The 24,985-nt window shown below is 45.1% G+C and overlaps 1 protein-coding gene across 5 annotated transcripts in view; it reads right to left on the minus strand.

The window, feature by feature from the left end:
• Nucleotides 1-24,285, minus strand: part of LOC147137129 (DNA (cytosine-5)-methyltransferase 3A-like) — a 31,534-nt gene extending 7,249 nt beyond the window's left edge. The window contains exons 1-19 of one of the 5 annotated variants that reach the window (XM_086050568.1): nucleotides 24,098-24,284; nucleotides 22,397-22,559; nucleotides 20,597-20,692; nucleotides 18,205-18,526; nucleotides 15,747-15,793; nucleotides 14,267-14,413; nucleotides 6,818-7,174; nucleotides 5,940-6,098; nucleotides 5,727-5,834; nucleotides 4,974-5,130; nucleotides 4,658-4,825; nucleotides 3,631-3,675; nucleotides 3,477-3,556; nucleotides 3,286-3,398; nucleotides 2,336-2,519; nucleotides 1,582-1,666; nucleotides 1,336-1,481; nucleotides 436-526; nucleotides 204-352 (exon numbers count right to left, since the gene is read on the minus strand). In XM_086050568.1, the coding sequence (XP_085906694.1) occupies nucleotides 204-352; nucleotides 436-526; nucleotides 1,336-1,481; nucleotides 1,582-1,666; nucleotides 2,336-2,519; nucleotides 3,286-3,398; nucleotides 3,477-3,556; nucleotides 3,631-3,675; nucleotides 4,658-4,825; nucleotides 4,974-5,130; nucleotides 5,727-5,834; nucleotides 5,940-6,098; nucleotides 6,818-7,174; nucleotides 14,267-14,413; nucleotides 15,747-15,793; nucleotides 18,205-18,526; nucleotides 20,597-20,692; nucleotides 22,397-22,456 (2,514 nt within the window). In that variant the 5' untranslated portion in view covers nucleotides 22,457-22,559; nucleotides 24,098-24,284. Of the gene's footprint in view, nucleotides 1-203; nucleotides 353-435; nucleotides 527-1,335; nucleotides 1,482-1,581; nucleotides 1,667-2,335; nucleotides 2,520-3,285; nucleotides 3,399-3,476; nucleotides 3,557-3,630; nucleotides 3,676-4,657; nucleotides 4,826-4,973; nucleotides 5,131-5,726; nucleotides 5,835-5,939; nucleotides 6,099-6,817; nucleotides 7,175-14,266; nucleotides 14,414-15,746; nucleotides 15,794-18,204; nucleotides 18,527-20,596; nucleotides 20,693-22,396; nucleotides 22,560-23,572; nucleotides 23,753-24,097 lie in introns of those variants that run through there. The other 4 variants (XM_086050566.1, XM_086050567.1, XM_086050570.1 and 1 more) reach the window with 4 other exon arrangements.
• Nucleotides 24,286-24,985: the final 700 nt, after the last annotated feature.

A 24,985-nucleotide genomic window follows, 5' to 3' on the forward strand; every position in this document is an offset into this window, starting at 1 on the left:
CGATATTTTTTTTATGACCGGTAAATGTCGTCAATGGAGAGCGTTAGCTCGGCATGCACTGTGGGTGCAGCTCATATTTGGTGCCACGAGGGGGCGTCAGTCCACCGCTTGGTTCTGCTGATTATTTCCCCAGGCGCACTAGATGATGTCGCATCCGGGCCTACGCGGTAGCACGTTTGTGCCGGCGGTTGCGGGGAAGGTACCTCCAGAAAGCGAGATATGTCCCTCTTGTCGCTGACGCCCATGGCCACCACGTTCTCGAAGAGCCAAAAGAAAGGCCGCTCTTCCCCCGTCTTGGGCCGAGCCTCGTGCAGCAGCCTGTAGAACTCGAAGAACAGGCGGCCCGTGCCCTCTTTTGCGGCCGCACACGGACGTCAACAAAGGCTTTTGAAATGGAGCACAAGCAAAATGTGAAGAATTGCTTTTTCCGCCCACCGTAAAGGCCTTTCCTCGCGGGGTTGACGATGGACAGGTCGTTGCATGGACTTCCACCGATGACCAGGTCAAAAGGACCCCACTCTTGGATCTGCCGAAATAAGACAGCGGGTTACTTAAAGGCGGGAAATCAACGCAAACATTTTTTTTTTTCCCAAGAATATGTTCTATGCGAGCCCACTAGTTGAAACGGGGCATTCTGATCAATATTGCGTTTGTGGAATAAGTGTTGATCGACTCGTTTTTAGCCATCCCCGGGGGCGGCCATTTTGTCTGCTGTCGACTGAAAACGACATCACAACTGCTCACGGCGACCAATCACGGCTGACCCGTTTTCTGAACCTGAGCAGTCGTGATGTCATTTTCAGTCGACACAAGACAAAATGGCCGCCCCCAGGGATGGCTAAAAACGAGTGGATCAACACTTATTCCACAAACGCAAAATTGATCAGAATGCCCCGTTTCAACTTGTGGGCTTGCATAGAACATATTCTTGGAAAAAAAAAAATGTTTGCGTTGACTTCCCTTTTCAACAGAAAGACAACTGTAGATGGAATGACACGGTCATAAAATATATACGGTAAAGCGAGACCAGAAATCGTCATTATCCACTGCCGTTGACTAGGGGATGTAACGATTCACTCAAGCCCCGATTCGATTCGATTTTGAGTCGCTGCGTGCATGCATGCCATGTGTGTGCGTATGTGCATAAGTTAATCGATTAATCAGGGTGAATCGATTTTAAATCGCTTTTCGATTAATCGTTACATCCCTTACCGTCAACACATCTTTTCAATCATAATCATTTGGCATCGGACTCCGGCCGCAAACGTCAAATACATTTCTGAATGCCGCGATCGATCTCTCCGGCCGGGAAGGCGAGGAAGGGGTTGAACTCACGTGTTTGCGCGTGACGCTCCTGACGTCGCCCACGTACATGATGCGGCCCTGGTGCCGGACGAGCCCCACCGTGATGGAGTCCTCGCACACCTCCGAGGCCACGTAGCGCTCCACCTGGATGCCCAGCTCGCGCAGCACCAGCAGCCCTGCGCCGGCGGTCGGTGCGCAACCGCAAATACGTTTTCAAAGGGCAGCGGGATCTTTTGATGGGTATCAACCAGGAAAAACCCCGCCTGCGCAGCTTACCCGTTGCTATGCCATCGAATAGCGACAGGACCCTGATGGGTTTCCTCTTCTCCACTCCGACGGGTGGGTAAAGCTTTGTCGGTTGCTGTGGCACAATGCGAGGAGCACGTCATTCCCAGCAACAATGATGAAAGTGTGTGGCAAAGAAATGTATTTGCAATGAGCATTGTAACCATTTTAAATTTGACAAACTTGACAAACGATTTGCATGCTATTTAGTAGTAGTATTTAGTCGTGTGTGCGTGCATGCGCTTCTACTTTTTTACGGTCATTTTTTTTCTCCCCTCTTTCGCGACAAACACTTTGATCAAACACAAGGTGCTTGTAACGGTTGCATTTCCGAGGGTCCGCCATATTTTAGGAGCTTAGGCATTTTTGTGATACCCGCTGAGCTCATCTAAAAGAAATCAAATTCTGCCATCTGCTGGCCGTAGTTAACTTTGTTTTTATTTTCCCAGCTAAAAGATGAAACCAGAGTTGGCCGAGACTTTTGTCTGGCCATTCCCATGAAAAAAAAAAAATGTAGCTGACGGCCAATTGTCGCCGGTGCTCCTCGTCAGGATTTGTTTTGACAGCATTTCACGTCGACGGTGCTCAAAGGGTTAAAAATCTTTGCGGCGTGTGACAGCAAATAATGTCAAATGGCATCATTCCATCTGACATCAAATACTTGTAATAATAGCGTGTGACATGTGTGTATCATCCACCTATCGCATTGTCGCAAAGCTAAGCCATTTCTGAACGTGTCACTTACGAAATCCTGGTCGTGGTTGTTGGCGAAGAAATGCTGCAGGCGGCAGGTCCAATCGGGGCGCCGTTCCAGGAGGCCGTTCGCCCCCTTGGGACTGCACATGTAGCAGTTCCACGGGTCCTCTTTGATGGCGGCGTGGGCGGCGCCCTGGCCCACCAGGAGGTCCACGCACTCCACACAGAAGCACCTGGCCACAACATGCCATTCAATTCAAAAGTGCCAATAATAATAATCATTTTTTAAAAAACTCGACAATATGCAAATCTGAAACTAGTTCAATGAACATATACTGTACTTGAAGATGTTTCAACAAATTTAAGAGTTTTAATTTTTTTCAGATTTTGACACCAATATTTTCCTTTTTGTCGAAAATTAATATCGGCTCCAAATATCGTTTATCGGCCCCCTTGACTGCTAATAATCGGTATCGGCCCTGGAAAAGGCATATCGGTCTATCTCTAGTTGTAAGCTTGAGGAACCCTCCCCCCAACTGTTTTTTTCATTAGTCATTAGCCATTATTAGGGATGTAACGATTAATCTAAAATCGATCAGATTAATCGAAAATCGAGTTGATTACCTTCATCTAGAAAATGATGTCTTGAAACATTTTTTCATTCCAGATGCATAGCACACTTTGAATGTGTAGCTCAAATGATGGTTTTGCGCCAAACATCACGGCGTGCTGCGTTTGTGGATGGCTGCAGAACCACACTAGTGCACAGCGACAAGCATTTTTAAAAAATCGAATCGAATCAAAAATCGGGAACTGAAAATCGAATCGTTACATCCCTGGTCATTATATACATTTTTTAATTAATCGGCCGATTGGAAAAAATAGCGATAACTGACTATCGACACCGGCCTCCAAAAATCCGTATCAATTGGGTAGAGGCAATCGCCGACCTTTCTGAGCGGCCGACAACGACGCGTAAAGGACATGGTCACAATTTACCGGCAGCAATTGTTGTTCCCGCACATGAGCACCTCGCGTCCGCCGCAGCAGATGGTGCAGTACGACTGGTAGCCGTCGTCGTCGTACTGATAGGCGCACTCCAAGAAGCAGTTCTGGAAAATTCCACACGGACAAAACGGAGGAGGGCTCGTGAAGGCCGGCGGGGTTTGGCGGGCCGCCGGGTCTCCTACCTTGCAGCCCTGGCACATTCCTCCGGCAAACAGCGGGTGCTCCAGGTTAACATTGAGACTTCCGCAGGAGATGCAGACGTCTGCGTGGAGAGTTGATTGACAAACGTCACGCGGCGGCAAAGGCGCTCGCGCGGGGGCGATTTGCGCGACTTACCTTCGATGCTGCGGCACTTTTGTCTCACTTCGTAGACGAGTCGCTCTGAAATGACAACGCGACATCGTCGCGATCGGTTGCATTACCTGCGTGAGTCTTTCGGACTTTTTTTTTACCGTGTCCTGTTATGACAGGCATGTCTGCCGAATTTCAGGTTGATTGGTGAAAATGGTGTTTAGGCTTTCAACCCTAATTTGAAACCCTGACCAATGTTCGAGACCCTTTACCCTGGTCGGAAAGCGGTTTGAAACCCAAACCACGACTTGAAACTAGCGGTGCTCCGATCGATCGGCCGCCGATTGTGATCGGCACTTCGATCGATGCCTTACGATCGCAGAAAACGATCACCTGCAGCCCCTCCCTCTTTTCATAACACCAAACCAGGAACTAAATAAAAATACCTGTTTGTGCATTTTCTGCACTGTCAATTTGAAATAATGTCCTGTTTTTCTATTATTAAGTGATGGCAGATTTAAAAAAAAAAAGAAAAAAAAAAATCAGATTCAATCATTAACCGAGTGACAGATTATTCGATTATTAACATATTCACTAGTGAGCAGCTCTAAAATTGAAAAACGTGCAGCTAATCCACATGATCGGTATCGGAGAGGGTATCGGCCAATCGCACTCGTGGATGATCGGTATCGGAATCGGCAGCACAAATCCCTGATTGGAACACCCCTACTTTAAACTCTAATTTGAAACCTCAACCTAAGGCATAAACCCTAATATGAACCTTAACCTAGGCTTGAAACCCTAATTTGAATCCTTAACCTAGGTTCGAAATCCTAATCGGAACCACTAACTCGCGCCCTTTGCAAAAATTGAGGAATTTTTTCAGAATCTTGAGGCCCTCAAAAAGGCGGTCAGAAAATTGATTTCCAAAAGACTAATAAAAGTTTATGTGAATCAGAAGCAAGCAAGGATCTAGAAGGCATCCCTGCGGGACGCCAACAGGGGGGTCAGTCCATTCCGACCCAGTATAAGAGATGTGGTGACGGCGGTTTGCATTCAACGAGACTCCAACCTCGCGTTCCTTCGTCGATGATGTCCTTGACCCTGGGTTTCTCTTGGGCGCTCTTTCGAGGCTTCTTAGCGGGCGGCGGCGGCGGCGGCGGCGGCGGCGGCGTGTAGGAGGCGGCTTCCGGTTCCGCCCACATCTCCGGGTAGACCTCCTTGTACGGGTTGCGTTCCTCTGACGGGTTTCGACACAGGGCAAAGCATTATTCATTCATTCACGGAGTTCGAAGCCTTAACCCGGGATCGAAAGTAATATTTGAAACCCTGACCCTGGCTTGAAAGCTCGAAAAAGCTCGACTTTGCCTTCTTGTTGTTGTTCTTACCCTCCGGCGGCTCCAAGCCTTTGGGTCCAGTCGGCTGAAACCCGGCCGTAGCCCACTGGATCATCTCCTTGTTTAGAAGTTCCACAGATTTGGAGGTATCGCCGTGGTCGCTGTCCGGACGGAGCGCAAAGGCTTTGCCTGCCCGGCCGCTGGCCACCTGGGATCACGGTTCACAGCATTAAGGAGCTAAGCCTGTCCCTAAATTTGCAGACTCAACCATGGAGGGGAAATGAACTCAAAGCCATATCCAAGCCTGAAACACTAATGTGAACCCTAACCCATGCTTAAAAAACAAATCTTGTCTTTGAGACCAACATTTTATAGACCCTACCCTTGAAATCCAAACCTTGGTTTGAATCCTTACTTGAACACCCTAAACGGAAACCGTAACCCGGTCTTGAAACCCTGATTTGAAATCTGAAGCCTAACTTCAAATCCTGACCTTGTCTTCAAAAGCAGAATTGAAATTCAAATTTCAGGCCAGGCTTGCAACCCCAACCTCGGCCCGAACCCCCCATTTTCAACCCTACCCTCATTTGAAACTGTATCCCATCCCAGGCTTGACACCCTAACCGTGAGTGACTTCATCCTGGAATTTAAAGTCCTAAACTATTTCTGGAAATTCTCATTTGAAACAGTCACCTCGGCTTGCGATCCCAATTTGAAACCCTAGCCATCATTTGAACCCCTAATTTGATTTGATGATCGTTATTGTTGAGAATGTTGCGCATGCAAACCGTTTTACGCTCGTACCTGTAGCACCTCGTAGATTGCTTTTTTGTACATCGGCTGCTTGTTATAGGTTGGTTGGTGAAAGGCATTGTTAAAGGAACTTAAGGGCAAGAGTTTCTCAACACAAACCTGAAAAAAAACAACAACAACAACAACACACAGAAAATGTTCACTTTTCCATCACGACTCAAAAACTCGATGAAAACCGATTTGGGACATCAAGGAAATAGTCACCACGGAGAATTTGCCGTCTCCGAACCACATGACCCATCTGGTGCCCTCGGCGGCTCTGCTTCGTCCCGTCATCCACCAGGACACGATTCGCCCCGGCCACCACGAGAAGCCTCGCAGCTTCCCCCAGACCAGGTCGCCGATGCCAAAACCGCGATCGTCCTGCAAAACGACAGCAGACACGGAATTTAGCCGCTCACAAGCGTCATTCCAAGTCTGCGTTTGCTCTCAAGTCCGGTTTTTGTACTCCGGAGAACCGGGTCGCTGGTCACTAGGGAAGTAACGATTCACTCAAGCCCCGATTCGATTCGATTTCCAGTTCCCGATTTTCGATTTGATTTTGTTAAAAACTGCTACCATGCTTGTGTCTGTGCACTAGTGTGGTTCTGCAGCCATCCACAAATACGCAATCATGTTTGGCATAATTTGATCTAACTTTACAAACTATTTTCATGCTATTTAGTAGTAGTATTTGGTAGTGTGTGCGTGCATGCCTGCGTGTGTGTATGTGCATACATTTCGTCATCGCTTCCACTTGTAAATTAATCGATTGGTCGAATCGATTAATCAGGGTGAATCCATTTTAAATCGATTTTCGATGAATCGTTACATCCCTACCATTAACACATTTTTCAATCATAATCATTTGACATTGGACTCAGCCATGAACGTCAAATACGATTTCGATTAATCGTTACATCCCTACTGGTCACCAATGCCCAAGTTTTGTGCGCCTTCGAAGCGGATGCCCGGTCACCCCGCGGACAGGTTTTCGCACCTGCCATTTCTTGAAGCCTTACTCTTGGGACTCGACGGCTGTCTGGTCAGCCCGGGACACCGATAAGAGTAACAACTGCGGGACAAGGTTGTCGTCTTCCTACCTCATACTCGGGTTCAGTGTCTGCGGCTTTGGGGGAAGTCTTGTCTCCACCCGCGAGGGCGACGGGCTCAGGCGTGGTGGCCACAGTCGGTGAGGCGGGGTCGGTAGGCTGCTGCTGCTGCTGCTGCTGCTGATGCTGATGATGTTGTTGCGATTGCGGCGGGCGCTGAGGCGGCGGGCGCTGAGGCGGCGGAGGCTGGCGTTGCGGCGGAGGCTGACGTAGCTGCTGCGGAGGCGCTTTGGAAGCTGGCAGAGGCGGACTGGGCGGAGTCTCATCTTCCGATCGATCGGTTTCCTTGCTTGAGTCCGGATGCGTTATCGTGTTCATAGCTGACATCAGTTTGGCTTTTTTCTCTGCCTGGAAGGAAAAAAAAAAAAGAAAAAAAAAAAGAGATGAGCGCAGGTGAGGACCGCGGCTACATGCAACCCTTAACTGGGCTTGAAACCGTAACCCGGGCTTGAAACCCTGATGTGAAAGCACAAGACTTGTTTGAAACGCTAACCAATAATTGAAATCCTCATTTTTTTCAAAGCCAAAGCCAGGCTTGAAGCCCTCATTTGAAACCCGAACACCCTACTGCATACTCTGCCGACTTGTCATGAATGTACTGTACATACGAGATTGCGCAACTTGGGAAACTCAGAAAGGGGTCAGGGCAAAAAAAAAAAAAAAAGAAGAATTTGCCCCCTCCTCCCAGTGCTGTCCTGTAAACAATCGGCCCTTTAAGGTGTGCGTGGAGTAGAAACATATGCTGTTCAATCAAGAGGCTGTTGCCTCTGGACTTCCTCCTGCTTGTAAATGATGTAAATTGAAACCCTAACCTTGGCTTGAAACCATAATTTAAAACTCTAACCCTTGTTTGAAACCTTAAGCCAGGCTTTGAAATCCAAACCATGGCACGAACCTCCAAATTGGAACCCTAACTGTTGTTTGAAACTCAAATTCTTGTTTCAAACCCTGAACTTTTTCTTGAATGTGAAACCCTAACCTTGGCTTGAAAATCGAATTTGAAACCCTAACCCGTGTTTGAAATGCAATCCGAGCCTGATTTGGATTCCTAACTTTTGCTTGAAACCCTAATATCAAACCTGAAGCCATGAAAGCCTTACCCTTGATTAACACCCAAATTTGAAACCTCAACCCAAGTCTTGAAACCATCATTTCAAACCCAAAACCTCGTTTGAAGCCCTATTTTGGATTAACTATTGAGTTTGTCTCTGACAGAGATCTGAGACGAGTTGATAATCCAACTTGGGTTCACTCCGGCGGGGCCTCAAAGGGTGACAGAGTGCACTCGAAGGCGGGGGGAAAAAAATCCCTCCCGAATGACAAAACGCCACCGCGTATCTTCTCTGAAAACTCAAAAAGCCGCGGCGGCAGGAAGACAAAATTGCTAGCGCGGCTCACACGTTTTTACTTCCTCACGCAAACGCGACCGCCGCACCAAAGGAAGTTCGACCTTTGCGGGTTCTGCAGCGCGACAGGCAGGAAAGACGCAGCCGGAGCACTTTTGTCTTGTGGACTTTGACGGCGCTTCTACACTTAGCCTCACGTAGTTCAGGCTTGTGGCTAAACGGGTGAAAAATGGCAAAAGATGGACTCAACACGTTCGGCGCCGACAAAAAAAGTTAGGAAGAGTCAACATTGGCGTGGAAATTCAGGAGAAACCTAAAATGCACTTTGCAGTCACAACATTTAAGTCATAATTTCAGTCAAATATATGAAAAAGTCATTAACACAGAACACTATCATAATAATTTTAAAAAAACTGTTCAATATGGCATCTTGCTAATTTGCTAACTGGCTAACAAATTAGCTCACCAAGTCACTAACTCATTAGCTCACTAATTTGCTGACTGGCTAACATATTAGCTTACCAAGTCACTAACTCACTTGCTCATTAATTTGCTAACTGGCTAACGTATTAGCTTACCAAGTCACTAACTCACTTGCTCACTAGCTTACTAATTTGCTAATCAGCTAACATACTAGCTTACCAAGTCACTAACTCACTTCCTCACTAATTTGCTAACTGGCTAAGATATTAGCTTACCAAGTCCCTAACTCACTTGCTCACTAGCTTACTAATTTGCTAACTGGCGAACTTATTAGCAGAGCTGGCCAGAGACGGAACATTTTGTGGATGATGATGATGATGATGATGAGGGTTTTGTTGCATGTTTTCACTTTTTATTGCGTTATTTTGCAATAAAAAATAATGATTGCAAAATAAAGCAATGTTATTTTAGGAGGAGAACGGATGTCTTCTACTTCCGGATCATAGCTTTTCATTGTTTTTTTTTTCGTCATTGTCAGTGACATGGGCGTCCACTAGAGGGCAGACCATGCCTGTGAGAACAATACTGCAGGGAGGGAAAACACACATTTTTAAAAGAACCCAACACAACACGTCAGCCGGTACTTGACCCGGTTAGGGACGATTAGAGGGACGGATGAAAACCTACATCCGCCCTTGCTTAATCTGTCCTTTTTAAAAGAGTTCTCATCCTACGTCCGACTATCAACAAAATGGACGTCCGTCGATCCCAGGGACGGAATGCCCGCCTCTGATATTAATTAAGTATCACACATGGATCGACATACAGCAACAGAAAAACCGCGGCCGTCTATCGGGTTTTCTATTGAACCACAAAAACGTGGCGCGATTGTCAAGACAGAAGCAGAATGTCACAAAGCACAAAGATATTATGTCCACATGTCTTGTTTCACCGTTTGTGTTCAAATATCCATTGCTTCTAAAACCACAACAACAACGCAAACCGTTAGCATGCCAATGACATTTTGCATTGGCAATATAAAGTACATTTTTGTAATAAAAATTCTAACAAATAGTTCAGGGAGCTAGCTCCATGTAGTTTTCTACAGTAAATGAAGTTCTCCAAAATTTCTAAATGACAAATGTTAAACTTTCACATATCTTCGTTTTGATTTCAACTTAGTTTTAAATTGATTTATTATCGGCCATCAGATTTTTTTTTTAAAAAAGGCCCATGCCGATATTCATCAAAACGCCAAATATCGGTGCGGATAATCGGCCTGGTCGATAATCGGCCTGGTCGATAATCGGTCTACCCCTCGTTTTAAGTACACAATGTGGAATTCTCTTTGTTTTATGTTTAGTTTGACAGTATACTGTCAAGTGAGAGACAATAAAACGCCTGAATCCTCTTTTTTGAAGAATCCTTTTCCAAACGGCCGCTTATTACAAAGTGAGCCGAGTTCACTGCCACCATTGAGAAACACACGCACACCAAAACGCTGCTGGATGACCGGCGTGCCTCAAGACCTTCATGCTACCTTGACACTTCTTCAATCATTTTTCTCTCCTTCCTGCTCCTTCCATTGTGAATCCATTGCACGTGACCCACACTGCTACGACGACTAATAGCACATTACATTACAGTGGAACAGGAAATAGTTCCAGCACGTATCAACCCTCACGTGGGGGGTGAAAAAAAACTTTCTTTTTTTTTTTCCCACCACCCAAGCAACTCTACTTGCACGCTCCCATTCTGGCTTTCCCAGGCAGATGGCGCACACAACACAAGAAGAAGAAGTAGAACAACAAATCCCGTTTGGAAAATGCCCGCAGTCAGCATATTCTACTCAAGTGGATCGCCGTCCGCGCATGCTAACAAATAATGCAAGTGCACATACCCAAACACGAGCCTCATAGTCCAGCCAGTGTGGAGGTTTCTTTTCTTTCTTTCTTTTTTTTTTTTTTTTTTTTCTTTTCAACCCCCCGCCCCCCTCCCTCACTTCCACTCACACAGGCATGCACATTTCTTTGTCTGGGAATTCAGGGTCAGGTGGTGGCCCAAACGCATTTCTGGTTGGCTGGAGAGGACTCGCCGAGCATCTGGCGGCCGGCCAGGAGGAGGCTGTCTTGCGAGCACAGCGCCTGAGAATTTGCCGCAAAACGCTTCAAAATCTGCACTGCGCGGAGTCATTTCCATGGCTAAGAATGGGGGAGGGAGAGCCACTGTAACAGCAGGCGCATTTAGAAAGAAAAAAAAAAACAACAAAAAAAAAACGGAACGAGCAAAGGCTGTGGTGTGGTAAAGCCCCTTTAGCCACCATGTGGGCCATGCAGTGGCATCCTGGCGCCTAAAAACTTGCAAAACACATTTTGGAACCCTTGTGCCTTCTTTGCATTTTCGACCTTTAGGATATCTTTGTGGCCAAAATAAATGCAAAAATAAAAGTATATATATATAACATTATATATATTATATTATTATATTATGGCTTTATTCTAAAACGAAATTTAAAAAAAAAATCCTCAAAAGTCTACATACAACAACCCGGAATCACAATGTGTGAAAAAAAAATGACACTTTTGCAGATTTATTACAAAAAAAAAAAAAAAAAATAGGAACGCTCATGTGTTTTACTTTTACATTGGAAAAATATCGCAACTCACGCCCAAAAATGTCACACCAAGTACATACACGAATTGGCATTCTGGTGTCAACTTAAGGAAATATGTTGAAGTGAGTTGAATAGTTTCATTATGACAAAAGTAGTGCTTTCCTGCCCTTTGGTGGCATTGGAAGGCTATTACAGATCTGGGGGGCGGAGCCTCAACTACTCATGGATTAAAATCATAGTGGAAAGCCATTAATCCATTCCAGTTCCGACCCCCCCCCCCAAAAAAAAAACACCCAACAAAAATTTTTGCTATACGAGCTTCACAACAACATACAGTAATAGAATAATTAAATAGAGTTAAACAGTTTGTTCATCACAATTTCACGGAGATTGAAATGCCCATTGACATTGTGCGCCTTCTGGTGTGCACACCTGACCACCAGGGAGGGCAGTATAACGTACAAGAAGGGTATGATAATACACAGAGGATAGAGAATATAATGCGAGTATTGTCATATTGTCTCTCTACAAGTGTTGCTGCGCCGTTTGTGTTCAAACATCATTGCTTGAACAGTTATAACGACCACAACTTCAATATCAGTTTCAATTAGCTGTCTACGGCATTTTGCACTGTGTGTTAGCATGAAGCTAGCAGACGTTCGTAATTTGTGGTTTGGTTTAAATAGACTGCATGAAACTTTACTTGGGATCTTTTTTGATGAATGGTTCACCATCAGCTGCTTGTCGTGGAGTACGGCGTCTCGCGATTAGCGCTCGAAACTCAACAACAACAACAAAACTCAAGAGTTATCTTGAAAAACGTCTCATCACTTGTAAACAGTGCATTACTAAAAATCTGATTTTACACCTCAGAGCAGAGAAGTTTGTCTCTCCTGGTCTGAGAGTGGTTGAGGTGCCTTGGGGCAAACTCCAGATGGGCTTTCATGTGCCTTTTACTCGAAAAAGGCTTCCATCTGGCCACTCCACCGTCTGGCGGACTGCTGCGGACACGGTTGTCCTCCTTGAAGGTTTTTTGGCTTTCCACGGGGAAACGCTGGGGCTCGGCTGGAGTGATTATCGTAAGGACCTCCTCCCTTGATGGCTCAGTTTAGACGGGCGGCTTTGAACTTTTTCATGTTACGGATGATTGAGGCCACTGTGCTCCATGGAATTTTCAGAGTGGCAGAAATGGTTCTGTACCCTTTGCCAGATCTGTCACCTCCAAGCGATCCTGTTTCGTGGGTGTGCGCCCGCGCAAATCATGCCCAATCGACGGAATTTAGCGAAGGTGGACCCGAATGAAGCTGCAGACACATCTCAAGAATGATCCGTGGAAACAGGATGTACCTGAGATCAGTTATGAGCATCATGGCAAAGGTCGTGAATACTTGCTCACAAGTTTACTAACTGGCTAACTTACTAGCTCACTAAGGCGTGAGCTCACTAGCTTACTAATTTGCTACCTGGCTACCGTACTATCTCACTAAGTCGCGAGCTTACTATTTTAGTCATTTGCTACCTGGCTAACGTACTATCTCATTAAGTCGCGAGCTTACTAGTTTACTAATTTGCTAACTTACTAGCTCACTAAGGCGTGAGCTCACAAGCTTACTAATTTGCTACCGTACTATCTCACTAAGTCGCGAGCTTACTATTTTAGTAATTTGATACCTGGCTAACGTACTATCTCACTAAGTCACGAGCTTACTAGCTTACTAATTTGCTAAGTGGCTAACTTACTAGCTCACTAAATCACGAGCTTACTAGCTTACTAATTTGCTACCTCACTAACTTACTACCTCACTTACTTAATAATAACACTAAATACATTTGCAAAAATCCACAAAACAAACCATCATGAATTTGTGAGTAGAATTTTGAAGGGGAAAAAAATGAATTCAAACCATTTTGGAGTATAGCTTAAAAAATAAAAAGTGAAAAAAGTAAAGCAATGTAAATACTTCCCATGCTTTATTATGTATTTTGCTTGCCTTTAAAACTCAATTGTTCCAGATCAAATTTAGTGTGCAACAAGTGATTCCACCTTTATGCTAAATTTGTTTGCCCGTGTAACTCAAAAAAGTGAAGGATTGTCAATAGATTATGACGTGTAGCCCACGGTTATCTTTATGTGCGTGCTGGCCTTAAAGTTCAGTCGTCCTCCTCGAGCCACTTGTTGTGGAAAACCCAACCCAAGTGGACCCGCTTGCCTCGTATTTCACGGCCATTCACTTGCGGGACCCTGCTACGTCCCGCTAATTTGGCAATATTTCCTCCCCGAGACATTTTTATGGCCGCTCACTGAGCAGAGCAGAGTAGGGGGAAGGTGTATTGGGGGAGGGGCTGCGAAAGACATGGAAAGAAATGGAAATATGAAGTCACACTAGCCGAGCCACTTTACAACCGGGAGCGACATTTAACCAGGATGCACAAAAAAAAAAAAAAAAAAAGTCTCCAAGATCTATGCACCAAAATGACCAGCGAGTGGGCCAATTAGATAAACAAGCATTCACTCTCACTTACGGGCAATTTAGAGTCTTCAACGACAACGAAAACATGCATGTTTTTGGAGTACGGTGGGAAGCCGAATTACCTGGAGAACCCTGAACCGCAGAGCCGCGAGGCGCACCTGCTCACCGCCAGCTCGCCGTGCTGCCTGTCTCGACTAATTTGCTCAGAATAGCATGGCGTCAACATTTTCAAATGACACCAGCATCAACAGGCCAAGTACGTGACAATTTTAATGGAGCGAGGTTTCCCTTCAAAGCGCGCCAATCGAAAAAAAATCGACCAGACGCATTCCATGTGAGTTTTGTTCTCCCCCTCCGCAAACACAATTGGCAGCACAAATGCAGGAAACGTGGGAACCGTGTGAGCCCTCGTAGGCCAGGAAATTGACTGAAATAAACGGTACCTTCATGTGATATCCAATGACCCATCAAATACACTTGGCTGTGAACCTCCCTAACGTCTTGAAACCCTGGCAGCTGGTCGAAGGAAATCCCCCGAAGATTTTTTTTTTCCCCCCCTTAAGATGGCGGTGGCTGCGGTACTCACCTCCATCTTCCACTTGGCCAGCCACTCCTCTCGGGTCCGCTTGCTAATGTAATAAGGGTCTCCGGCCTGGAAGGTTATTCTGGGCACAGGCCTCTGACGAAGGCTGATCTCCCCGCCAACTCCCCCTCGCAGCCTCCCGCGATCTCCCTGTTTTTCGGGTGTTCAAATAAAAAAAAAATAAAATAAAAATAAAAAAGGTAAAAATTAGCTACTTGTTGCGTCCATTCTCTCGCAAAAAGAAGCGTCCAGAATGGTGGTAACATCCCACCAGCGTATCACGATTCGGGGAAAAATTCCCAAGTGTATTTGACGTTTCACATTTTATACACTAGGTACCATTTCTCTCGTAAAGGCCAAGCTCAAGCATTCCACTTCACGTCATGTTCAGTTTTAAGACATTCCTTACAGTGGAGACCGTTGTGTTTGAAGTTACGCTAGCCACTGACTGCCTCGAGTCTTTATGCTAAGCTACGCTAGCTGTCTTGTAGCCCCGGATTTTTACGGAATGAGGAGATTACTCAGCTGCTCAATCGCAGCCCAAAGTATCAACCTTCTTCTTGTGTTAATGCTAAGCTATGATAACTTTATGGCAGTCCGGGATTCGTACGGAACAAGCAGATTAGTCAGCTCTTCAGGCGCATCCCAAAATATCAGCCCGATTCGAGTCTTCAAGCTAAGCTATGCTAACTGTCTAGTAGCCCTAGATATGACTAGAACAAGCAGTTCATTTGGCTCCACAATCGCGTACCAACACATTGAAATGCTTTTAGGCTGTATGCTAAGCTACGCTGACTGTCTGGTAGCTGACGATTTGTACAGAGCGAGCAGCTGAGTCGGCTCTTCAGTCACATCCCAAAATATCGACCTGGTACATGTCTACGCTATATCGTTAGCACCGAATTCATACAGAATGAAAAGATCAGTTAGCTCTTAAGTCATATCCCAAAATATCAACCTGCTTCTGGTCTTTAGGCTAAGCTATGCTAACAGTCTGGTAGCCCGGGGTCCTTATAGAATGAGCAGATTGGTCTTTCAGCCTTCATGCTAAGCTACGCTAAATGTCAGCTTCTCAGTTGGACCCCAAAGTACTTTATATTCACCTGCTATTAGGCCTTTGTGCTAAGCTATGCTAACTGTCTGGTGACGTCGGATTCGTAAGGAACGAGCAGATCGTTCGGCTCCTCAATTGAGTATCGACAGAATGAAACGGCTTTTAGTCTTTTTGCTAAAATACAGTACGCTAACCCAGATTTTTACAGAATGAGCAACTTGATCATCTCCTCGATCGCATTTGAAAAAACATCCCGAGTCCTTATACCAAACCATGTTGTCTGGAAGCTTGAGATTCATGTGAAATGAGCAGATTGGTCAGCTCGTCCATCGCATGCCAATACATCAACCTCTGTCCGGGTCTTTATGCTAAGCTATGTTAACTGACGAGTAGCCCGGGATGGTAAGGGATCACAAAAAGCACACTTACCTCATTCTTGACCACTTCGCTGTCATCTTCCTCCGTGTGCTCCACATCTGCGGAGGAAAAAAGAACTTTTCATTTGCGCCAGTGCCAATCGCGAGCCACGCCTTTCTCTGCACCATCTTGACAAGTTTACCAACCTGCTCCCTCTGGCGTCAAGCCCACAACAAGTCTCTGGTCTTATTATTTATCATTGCTGCAACCCAGACTTTATGGGTGGCCTTCAGACCTGATACCCCCCCCCCCCACTTCATAAAAGACTAGCGAGACTTTCCTCAGGTTTTCTCCCACATTCCAAAAACATATTCCAGAATGTTTGGTTCATTGAAGTCTAAATTGCTCATAGGTGTGAATGTGAGTGTGAATGGATTTTGTTGATCATTTGTATGATAATCATTTGATTTGTTACCTACTTCTCTTGCCAATTGTCTCCTTTGGTTAACTTAAGACTGTAAATGACCCATAGGTTCGCTCCGCAACAGTTAGCTGCAGCCTCCATCCTTTCCATCACCCCAATGAGGATAAGCCGCTATACAAAATGGATGGAAAAATGGAGTCGCCGTGCCAATGAAATTCGCTTCTGTAATCTCTCTCTCTCTGAATATAGGCGAGGCTGACAAACTACAACCCGAGTCTGCAGATTTACATTTGGTTTATTTTTACCCAGGCTCTTTATTTAAACACCGTCATCTTTAGGATTGATGGAGGTCCGGCTCGGTCTCGAGAGACGGCAGCTGATAAAACAAGTTCCCACCGCACGTCGTTTGTTTCTGTACTTTGTTGCTGCGCCGCCATTTCTGCAAAAACGCTAAACCAAATACGTTTGCCATCTTCTGGTCTGAGGCACCAAGATGCTTTCAAGTTCGGGTTCTAACCTAGGCTCAGGTTTCAAATAAGGGTTAGGTTTTCAAATTATGGTTTAGGAAAAAAAAAGTTAAGAGTTTCAAATGAGGGTTTCAAACTAGGGTTGCAGTTTCAAATTAGAGTTTTAAGCAAAGGTTTCATGTTTGGATTTAGAAGGATGAAATTAAGTTAGGGTCTTAAACTAGGGTTTCAAGGCAGGGTTAAGATTAGAAAATAGAAACCTTAGAAGCACACTATAGCATGGCAAGTTCGGATTTTTAAGTCCTCACAACTTTTTTCCCCCACAGATAAGGTCAACACCTTGATTATTACGCAACTGCTCAAAGTACTCATTATCAGTCGTGAAATCCCAAAGCCAAAAAAAACTCTACATCCGTACATTGGACCAAGTCCAGAGTCTACTGTAACACTTGGCGGGCTTGAGAGTGGCAAAAAGACAACAACAAAAAAAAAGCAGGAAAAAAAACCCAACAACTTTATAAGCAAACAATAGTGAGTTACTGAGTTTGTGAGCTAGACTGCAATTGAGCTAGTAATTTGGTGATCTAGCGAGCTAGTGAGCAAGTGAGTTAGTGAGCTAGAAAGTTAGTACATGAGTGATCAGTGAGTTAATGAGCTGAGAAATCAGCAAATTAGTAAACTAGTGAGCAAGTGCGTTAGCGACTTAGTGAACTAGTAAGTTAGCGAGTTAGCAACTTAGTGAGCTAGTAAGTTAACCAGTTAAATTACTAGCTATTTTACAACAGTAAAATAGTGAGAAAGTGAGTTAGTGAGCCAGTAAGTTAGCGAGTTAGCAAATCAATAAACTTGTGAGTGAGTGAGGGACTTTGTGAGCTAGCAAGTTAGCGAATTAACAACTTAGTGAGCTAGTAAGTTAGCCAGTTAGCAAATGAGTAAGATCGTGAGCAAGTGAGTTAGTGAGCCAGTAAGTTAGCGGGTTAGCAACTTAGTGAGCGAGTAAGTTAGCCAGTTAGCAAATTAGCAAAATAGTGAGAAAGTGAGTTAGTGAGCCAGTAAGTTAGCAAATTAATAACCTTGTGAGTAAGTGAGTTAGCGACTTAGTGAGCTACAGAGTTCAGGCTTTGAGGTTAGGGTTTCAAGACTGGGTTTTACACCCCACACACACACACACACATTCAACTTGGACTAAAACTCCAGATCCCAGAGAACCCGAAACCACATAAAGGACGCAGCTTGAGAGGCATTCTGGGCACGATGCCATTGAGCCAGCGGGAGTCCCGACGGAGGCTTGCTGCCAGGTGGCGCTCTACGCTGCTCTACTCTGCTCTTCTTCACCTCCTCCTCGTCCCTCATCAAGGTCGCGGGTGAGTGAGAGCAAGACATTCTGGGGGAGCGGGTGGCTGGGGGGCCGGATAAGCTTCATCTCCATCCCGGCCTGTCATCGCCTCCCTCCCCGGGGAGTCGGCGTGATTTATTACTTTCGTTGCATGCAAACTACGACGACCAGGCAGTCGGGAAAGATCTTCGGAGCGGTGTCATGTAAAACATTTTTAAAATCACCATAAAATATATTGAAAAGTGGACAATGTCAATGTGAACATCCCTTCCCGACATTATGGAAGCGGTGGCAGCAACTCACACTTGGTGGGTCGCTCCAGTTTCCGCCTCCCTCGCTTCTTGTGCGGCGCCGTCCGCTCGTCCCTCTCGCCAGGGCTCGGACCCTGGACGCCGTCCTCTGGCCGACAGGAGGAGGACGAAGAGGAGGAAGAGGAGGAGGAGGAGGGGGAGGACGACAGCTCCCTGAGGATCCCGTTTTCCGCTTCCCTCCTCTCCGGCTTGGGGACGCAGGCGTCGGACGTCCTGCCTCGGAGGTGGGCGCCCGCGTCGCCGTTGTGGAGGGCCGCCAGGGCACCGGGATGGCTGTGGACGCCATCTTGGAAGGAGCCGCCGACGCTTTCCGTCTGGGGAAGGAAGGCGACGTTAAAAATCACGTTTCTAAAATGTTGGCAGCGACGGCACCTTTGACACATTTTTGTTATTCCAAAAATGCGAAACATTGTACAATGTCAATGACGCTTGTAAATGATCATTTATTTGAATATATACATTTTTACATTATGTTACAATATTTCATAGACTCGCCTCTTAAAAATATTAAACATATTAAAACGGGCTGCCCAAAACTGCACCAATAAAAAAAAACATGATTGAATAAATATGCATTATGAACTTTTTAAAATATATTTTTTTTAAATCCTTCTTAAAATGATTACTGAAAATATTGCTATATCTGTAACGAATACACATTTCTTCCAAAAGTATTTACAGGGCTTCACTTTTTCCACATTTTGCTATCTTACAGCCTTCACCTTCTTCACCTCAAATTTCCACACACAAAAATATTAATTAAGTGTCCCGGTACATGTTAATTACAAATTGTCTGCTAATTAAAAATATGTCTGCTGCCAGGTCAGAAATACAAATGATAAACTTTTCTCAATTGATAAATTAATATAAAATAAATATTAAAAAATAAAGGAAGCAAAATAAAATTTTGATGAGCGATCAAATTAAAATCAAAATCATTTTGCGCTGTTAACATTTTATACTACATATATAAAATATTTTTTCAATTCATTTATTTTCTGATTCAACAATTAAAGTGTTGCACCAGTGAAAATCATCAGTAACGATTCTCGTTGCAAAATGCGGACCCAAAAAAGTCAGAAAGTTACTCAAAAATAAATTCAAAATTGAACATTTGGCACTGTATACAAATATTGAAAAGACTTTTGCTGATGTAATATTACAAAATAACATCCATTCGAGTACATTAAGTTTAATATAAATATTCAATATAAATAATCATATTTGCAGCATTAAACAATTGTTGAATGTAACAAATCGGAGGGCCGTCCAGCCCGGCCGGGTGATGTTCTTCTTCCTTGCGACAGCACGCAAACATGCGGAGAATGTCGCTTCTGCTTGGTAACAGAAACGACACGCCCGCGTCAAACATTTCATTGAATACATGCCAAGAAGAAGTTACAACACGCTACATGTATTCCGTTACATTTACTTCAAGCGGAAGTCAACGCAAACTTTTTTTTTTCAACGATATGTTCTATGCAAGGCCACAAGTTGAAACACGGCATTCTGATTAATATTGCGTTTGTGGAATAAGTGTTAACCCACTCGTTTTTAGCCACCTGTGGGGGCGGCCATTTTGTCACTGTCGCCCTAAAATGACATCACAACTGCTCACAATGACCAATCACGGCTTAGATTCAGAAAACAGGTCAGCCGTGATTGGTCGTTGTGAGCGGTTGTGATGTCATTTTCAGTCGCCAGAAGACAAAATGGCCGCCCCCACAGGTGGCTAAAAACGAGTGCATTTTGCTGCTTAACTTATATTCCACAAACGCAAAATGAATCAGAATGCTGTGTTTCAACTAGTGGGCCTGCTGGGAATATATTCTTAAAAAAAATATGTTTGGGTTGACTTCTGCTTTAAGTAATGCTTTGGATGCATTCTTGTCAGAGTGATTTTAACGCCGCATACTTTCAACCTAAAATCACAAGTACTCTGACTTGAGTACAATTTTTGGCAACTGCGCGCGAGGCTGCGAGAATAGAAAAAAAGAAGAAGAAAAAAAAGAAAAGATTGTGGGTCATGTCCTGCGAGATGTGAAGGGTTGAAGGAAGGTTCGCACTTTTGGGGACACAACGTTGGAGGCGCTCACGGGCGCAAAAAGACGTTGGCGAGCGAGCCGCGACAACATTGGAGTGACACGCTCAATTCGGCTTGGCCCCTTGCTCGGGTCAAAGGTCACACACACACACACACACACACACACACACACACAGAAACTGACACAACACGTATGCGTGAACACACACACGCACACACAAGCACACGCACACACGCATCGGCCTCAATCCGAACACATCTGAGCGCCGCCATAAACGTGGATAGCTGGTGATGTCAGAAATGTCCCCACTTTTACGTGAAATCAAGTATTCCTACTCACTGCGAGATGTTTGCGTTTCCGCGCCGGCTTGCCGGCGGCGTTCACGCCGTGAGCCTCGTCCGTCACTGGCTCCACGTCCGTTGTGGCGTTGTCGCCCTGTCCGCGGCAACAAGACAACATTGGATGCTTGCTATTGAACCGTTTCAGCCGTAATTGGGCCATTTCGCAGTATTTCTCTTCAGCCGAACAATGTCAATAAATACATATGCATTTTTTTTTTTTTTTTTTCTTCCTTCAACATTGTGATGCCGATTTCATACGCGATTACTTTTCCAAGGTCTTCAAGCAATTGAATTGGATTCGTGTCTCAGCCCCGCATTTTTCTCACCGTGGATCTGCGCCCTTAACGGTTACTCGTGAGGCGCCAGCGGTGCGCCGGCATCGTGCAGCGGCGAAAACAAACAAACAAGCAAACAAACACCAGGAAGACGCGTCGTAGCCCGGGGGTACTACCGCCGCGCCGACTGTGCACTATTTCTGTCCGAGTAGCCGCTGATTCAAGCTGTTGCCTGGCAACAAGGGCTGTACTGTGTAATGGGAACACGGGAGGAAGACGACACGAGCCTCCCCGCCAACTTTCATCCGCTGCGTCCTCTTCCTCTTCCACGCCAGCCAACGCCCTCGTCGCCATCGCATACGACGATGCGTGTAATACGGGACCGTCAAACAAAGTTCAACAAAACCAGCGCAACGTGATACTTTGGACAGCAATGGACTTTTGGACCAATTTTGTCCAACACTGATCTTAACCAAATTCCATGGAAACAACATTCTTAATGAAGAAAAGTGAAAGAAAACCAACCCAACGTGATGGAATTTATGCATTGGCGCATGATGGATTCTTACACCAAGTTTGGTCAAAATCAGATTTTGCCACTGCAGATCTTGAGCAAATCCCTCGCAAAATTTGATCACCTCGCTTGTGTTTTGATTGATTGTACACGACAAAATATACAACAACAAACTGGTAACATTTCGTTTTTTTTTTACTCCATCATGACTCAATCACGCGAGCAATGTAGTTGCCTTGGCGCGCCACCGTGTACGCACGTAGTGAGCGTTTCTTTGGGCAGAGACGTGGCGGGGGTCGACATTCAAATCTTGCTAGCAGCTTCAAGACTACATAATCCATCTTGAAAGGGGAAGTCAACCCAAACATATTTTTTTCAAGAATATGCAAGCCCACCAGTTGAAAGAAGGCATTCTGAAAAATATTGCGTTTGTGGAATAAGAGTTAATCCACCTGTTGTTAGCCATCTCTGGGGGCGGCCATTTTGTCACTTCTGTCGACTGAAAAATGACATCACAACTGCTCAGGGCTCAGGTAACGATCAATCACAGCTCACCTGTTTTCTGAAGGTGAGCAGTCGACAGAAGTGACAAAATGGCCGCCACCCTGGGGTGGCTAATAAGGGGTGGATTTTGCTCCTTAACTCATATTCCACAAAATATTCATCAGAATGCCGTGTTTCAAACTCGTGGGCCTGCTGGGAACATATTCTTGAAAAAATATGTTTGGGTTGATTTTTTTTTTTTAAATAGTGTGAAGGCGCTTTCCGACAACACCATGACTGTGCTCCCAAATGAAACTTTTTCATTCGAGGCGTGTCTCCGTCGCAGCAAATGGCATTTCACGACGTGGAATTGCGCGGTTCCGCCCCCTCGGCGCAAGGTACGATGAATGGGCTCGTCGACAGCGCGCTGCACGTGGCTAAGTGCAGTGTGAAAAGGCCATACAACCCAACAAAGCAGACTGGGGGAAAAAAAACCAAAAACACTTGCACGTGTGTGTTCTCTTACCATTCTGCTTCCCGTGGAGTCGGAGCCTTTGAATGCAGCCACGACGGCATTGGACGGCATGGCGAGTGGGGCGGGAGATGGCGAACAGTGCGCTCCAAAAATTGAAATTAAAAAGTGAACAAAAAGTGGGAAAAGAATGAGATCACCCCTCTTCTCTCCTCGCCTGGAAAATAAATATAAATATAAAGATTTTTTTTAAAAGAATAGTTCTTAATAGGCCAGTGTAATATATAAATGGGAGTTATAGAGGGGTTTATAGACGAGTTCTAGAGTGACCTATAGCATCATACTGTCATGTACAGAAAATTATAGGGTGGCCTATACAGGAGTTAGAGAGGCAATGAGTTAGCAAATGGCCAACACACTTAAAAAAAATATGTGTTGGGTTAGTTTCCAAAGACACTCGCTGTGGATTTTGAGCATATCGGGTTACTTCCGTTCTTTGAGTAATTATAGTAAATTACTTTTTATTTCTTTACTTTTGCCTTGCCGTACTTTTACCCACAGTTGGGTGAATTATTCTGACCCAGCAGACTGGGTTGAAGATTGGTTTTGGGCAGGTTGAAGAACTGAATTTGAAATACATTTAATGTAACATTCATAGAAAATGTTAGTGGCGGTTGGACGGATCAGTAGCTGGGTCAAAAAAAAAAGGGAAAAAATGGACTGACCCACGACTTGGGTCAACTTGATACAAAACAACCCAATTTGGGAGGGTTGTTTTTGTTGTTTTCAAAAGTTGGGTCACATTGACCTAAGTAGTGGTTGGTACAACTACTTTTTCACCAAAATTGGGTTATTTTTGACACAACAGTTTTAAGAGTGTGGCAACCCCATGTTGCTTCTTCTTTCGAGAAAACTTTGGTAATAAAATTTGTGTTATTTTTAACTATATTGATAATCTGATAACCCAATCATCTGCAAGTTTAACTAATCAGTATTGGTAGTTTTTAATCCCATGTTGGATCCAAATCTTCACCCAATATGCCCAGTCAAATCCTCAACCTATTGTACTGGGTGTAAATAACCCAACGTTTGCTCTATCCCTTTTGGACCCAGCACTGGGTCCAATAATTTCGATTACTTTTGACACAGCAGTTTTAAGAGTGGACACAGGAAGGATGTCTGAGTGTCTTTTAGGGCCTTACAAAAGCATTCAAGCACACGTTGCCGTACCTTTAAATTAGTTGGTCAAAATTCCCAGTGCACCCAAACGTAACGCTCATGTGCTTTAAAAAAAAACGGCACAGGTGATGCGTTCACTTGCTCCGCGTCGGTTTGGATGCTGATGAGAAGGTACCAGAAGGTGTCATCACCTTTGAGACATTTCACTGAAAATTAGACGCTAGCGTGACATCTATACAAGGAAGGAAGGAATGAGGTGGGGGGGGGGGAGTCGGGGGGCGGGTCTGGCTGCAATAAGACCCGAGTGATCCGGGGCTCTTCTTGCAGGCCCCGCTCGTCAGCGTTTCGAGAGGTCATTGGCGGTGCATCTTTTTCTTCACTTCAATTTGTCCAATGTAGCCAAATGTCGCCCACCAGCCAGCCACCTCCTCCTTGCTTCCTTCCTTCCTTCCTCCCTTCCGCCTAGTAAATGTGCTCCTTTTCCGCTACCCCGCCACGACGCCCCCCTCGCCCATCTTCCTTCTTCCCTCCCCTCTCCAGGCCGTAAACGGACTTAAGGGAATCGAACACGTTTACCCGATGTCCCCCGACGTCCAGGAAGGGCCTCCGTTTTTTTTCTTCCTCCCCTCTCGTCCTCCCGGAGCCTCCTTCCTGCCTTCCTTCCTCTCTCTCTCTCTATCTCTCCCCGTCCTCCGCCTCCCCTCGCCGGTCACAGCTCCTCCAGATGCTCGGCTCGCTCTCTGGTTCTCGCTCACTGCAGCGGGGCCGGCGCGTTGGCTCGGTGGGACGCCGCCGGGTCCTAACGCCCGCTCTGTGAGGCGATCTGTAACCGCTGTATTCAGCGCTCGGTCGTGCTTTCGCTTTAAATGTCATTTATTAACCTCATTCAAATGTAGTTGTAGTTGCACTTTAAAACAATTAACTCACCGTTTTTTAAATGTATTTATATTCTAATTATATTTATTGGAGCATAACATATTTAATAGCTAATGGATTGATGGCATTAGATTGGAATTGGATCGACGGTTTCAAGATTTGAGGTTACCATAAATGTGACACAAAATGATGTTGGTCGCCACCTGGTGGCTCGATACTGTGTACTACAGTTGCAAGAAAACTGATGTGAACCTTTTGGAATGACACCGATTTCTGCATAAATGTTATCCGAGCGTTATCAGTCTGCATAATGATACACGAACAATTATACACTTCCATGCTTTTAGCTAACTTTTTTTTAAGGACAGGGCAACTTTATGAAACCTCCAATCTCGTCACATGATTGGCTGCTTCCTGACTCCGATTGTATCCTGAAGGGGTTCACATACTTTTGTTTTCTTGCCATAATGATGATAAAAATGTGTGTATGACAACTATCTATTAGGATTTAGATTTTGATCAGATTATGGAACCTAGGTCATTTGTTCACGTACTTTTTCTTGCAACTTACATTTGTCCACATGGGCC

This window comes from Filicampus tigris, chromosome 13, assembly GCF_054856515.1.
Source record: "Filicampus tigris isolate MCC_2025a chromosome 13, RoL_Ftig_1.0, whole genome shotgun sequence".
NCBI lineage: Eukaryota > Metazoa > Chordata > Actinopteri > Syngnathiformes > Syngnathidae > Filicampus > Filicampus tigris.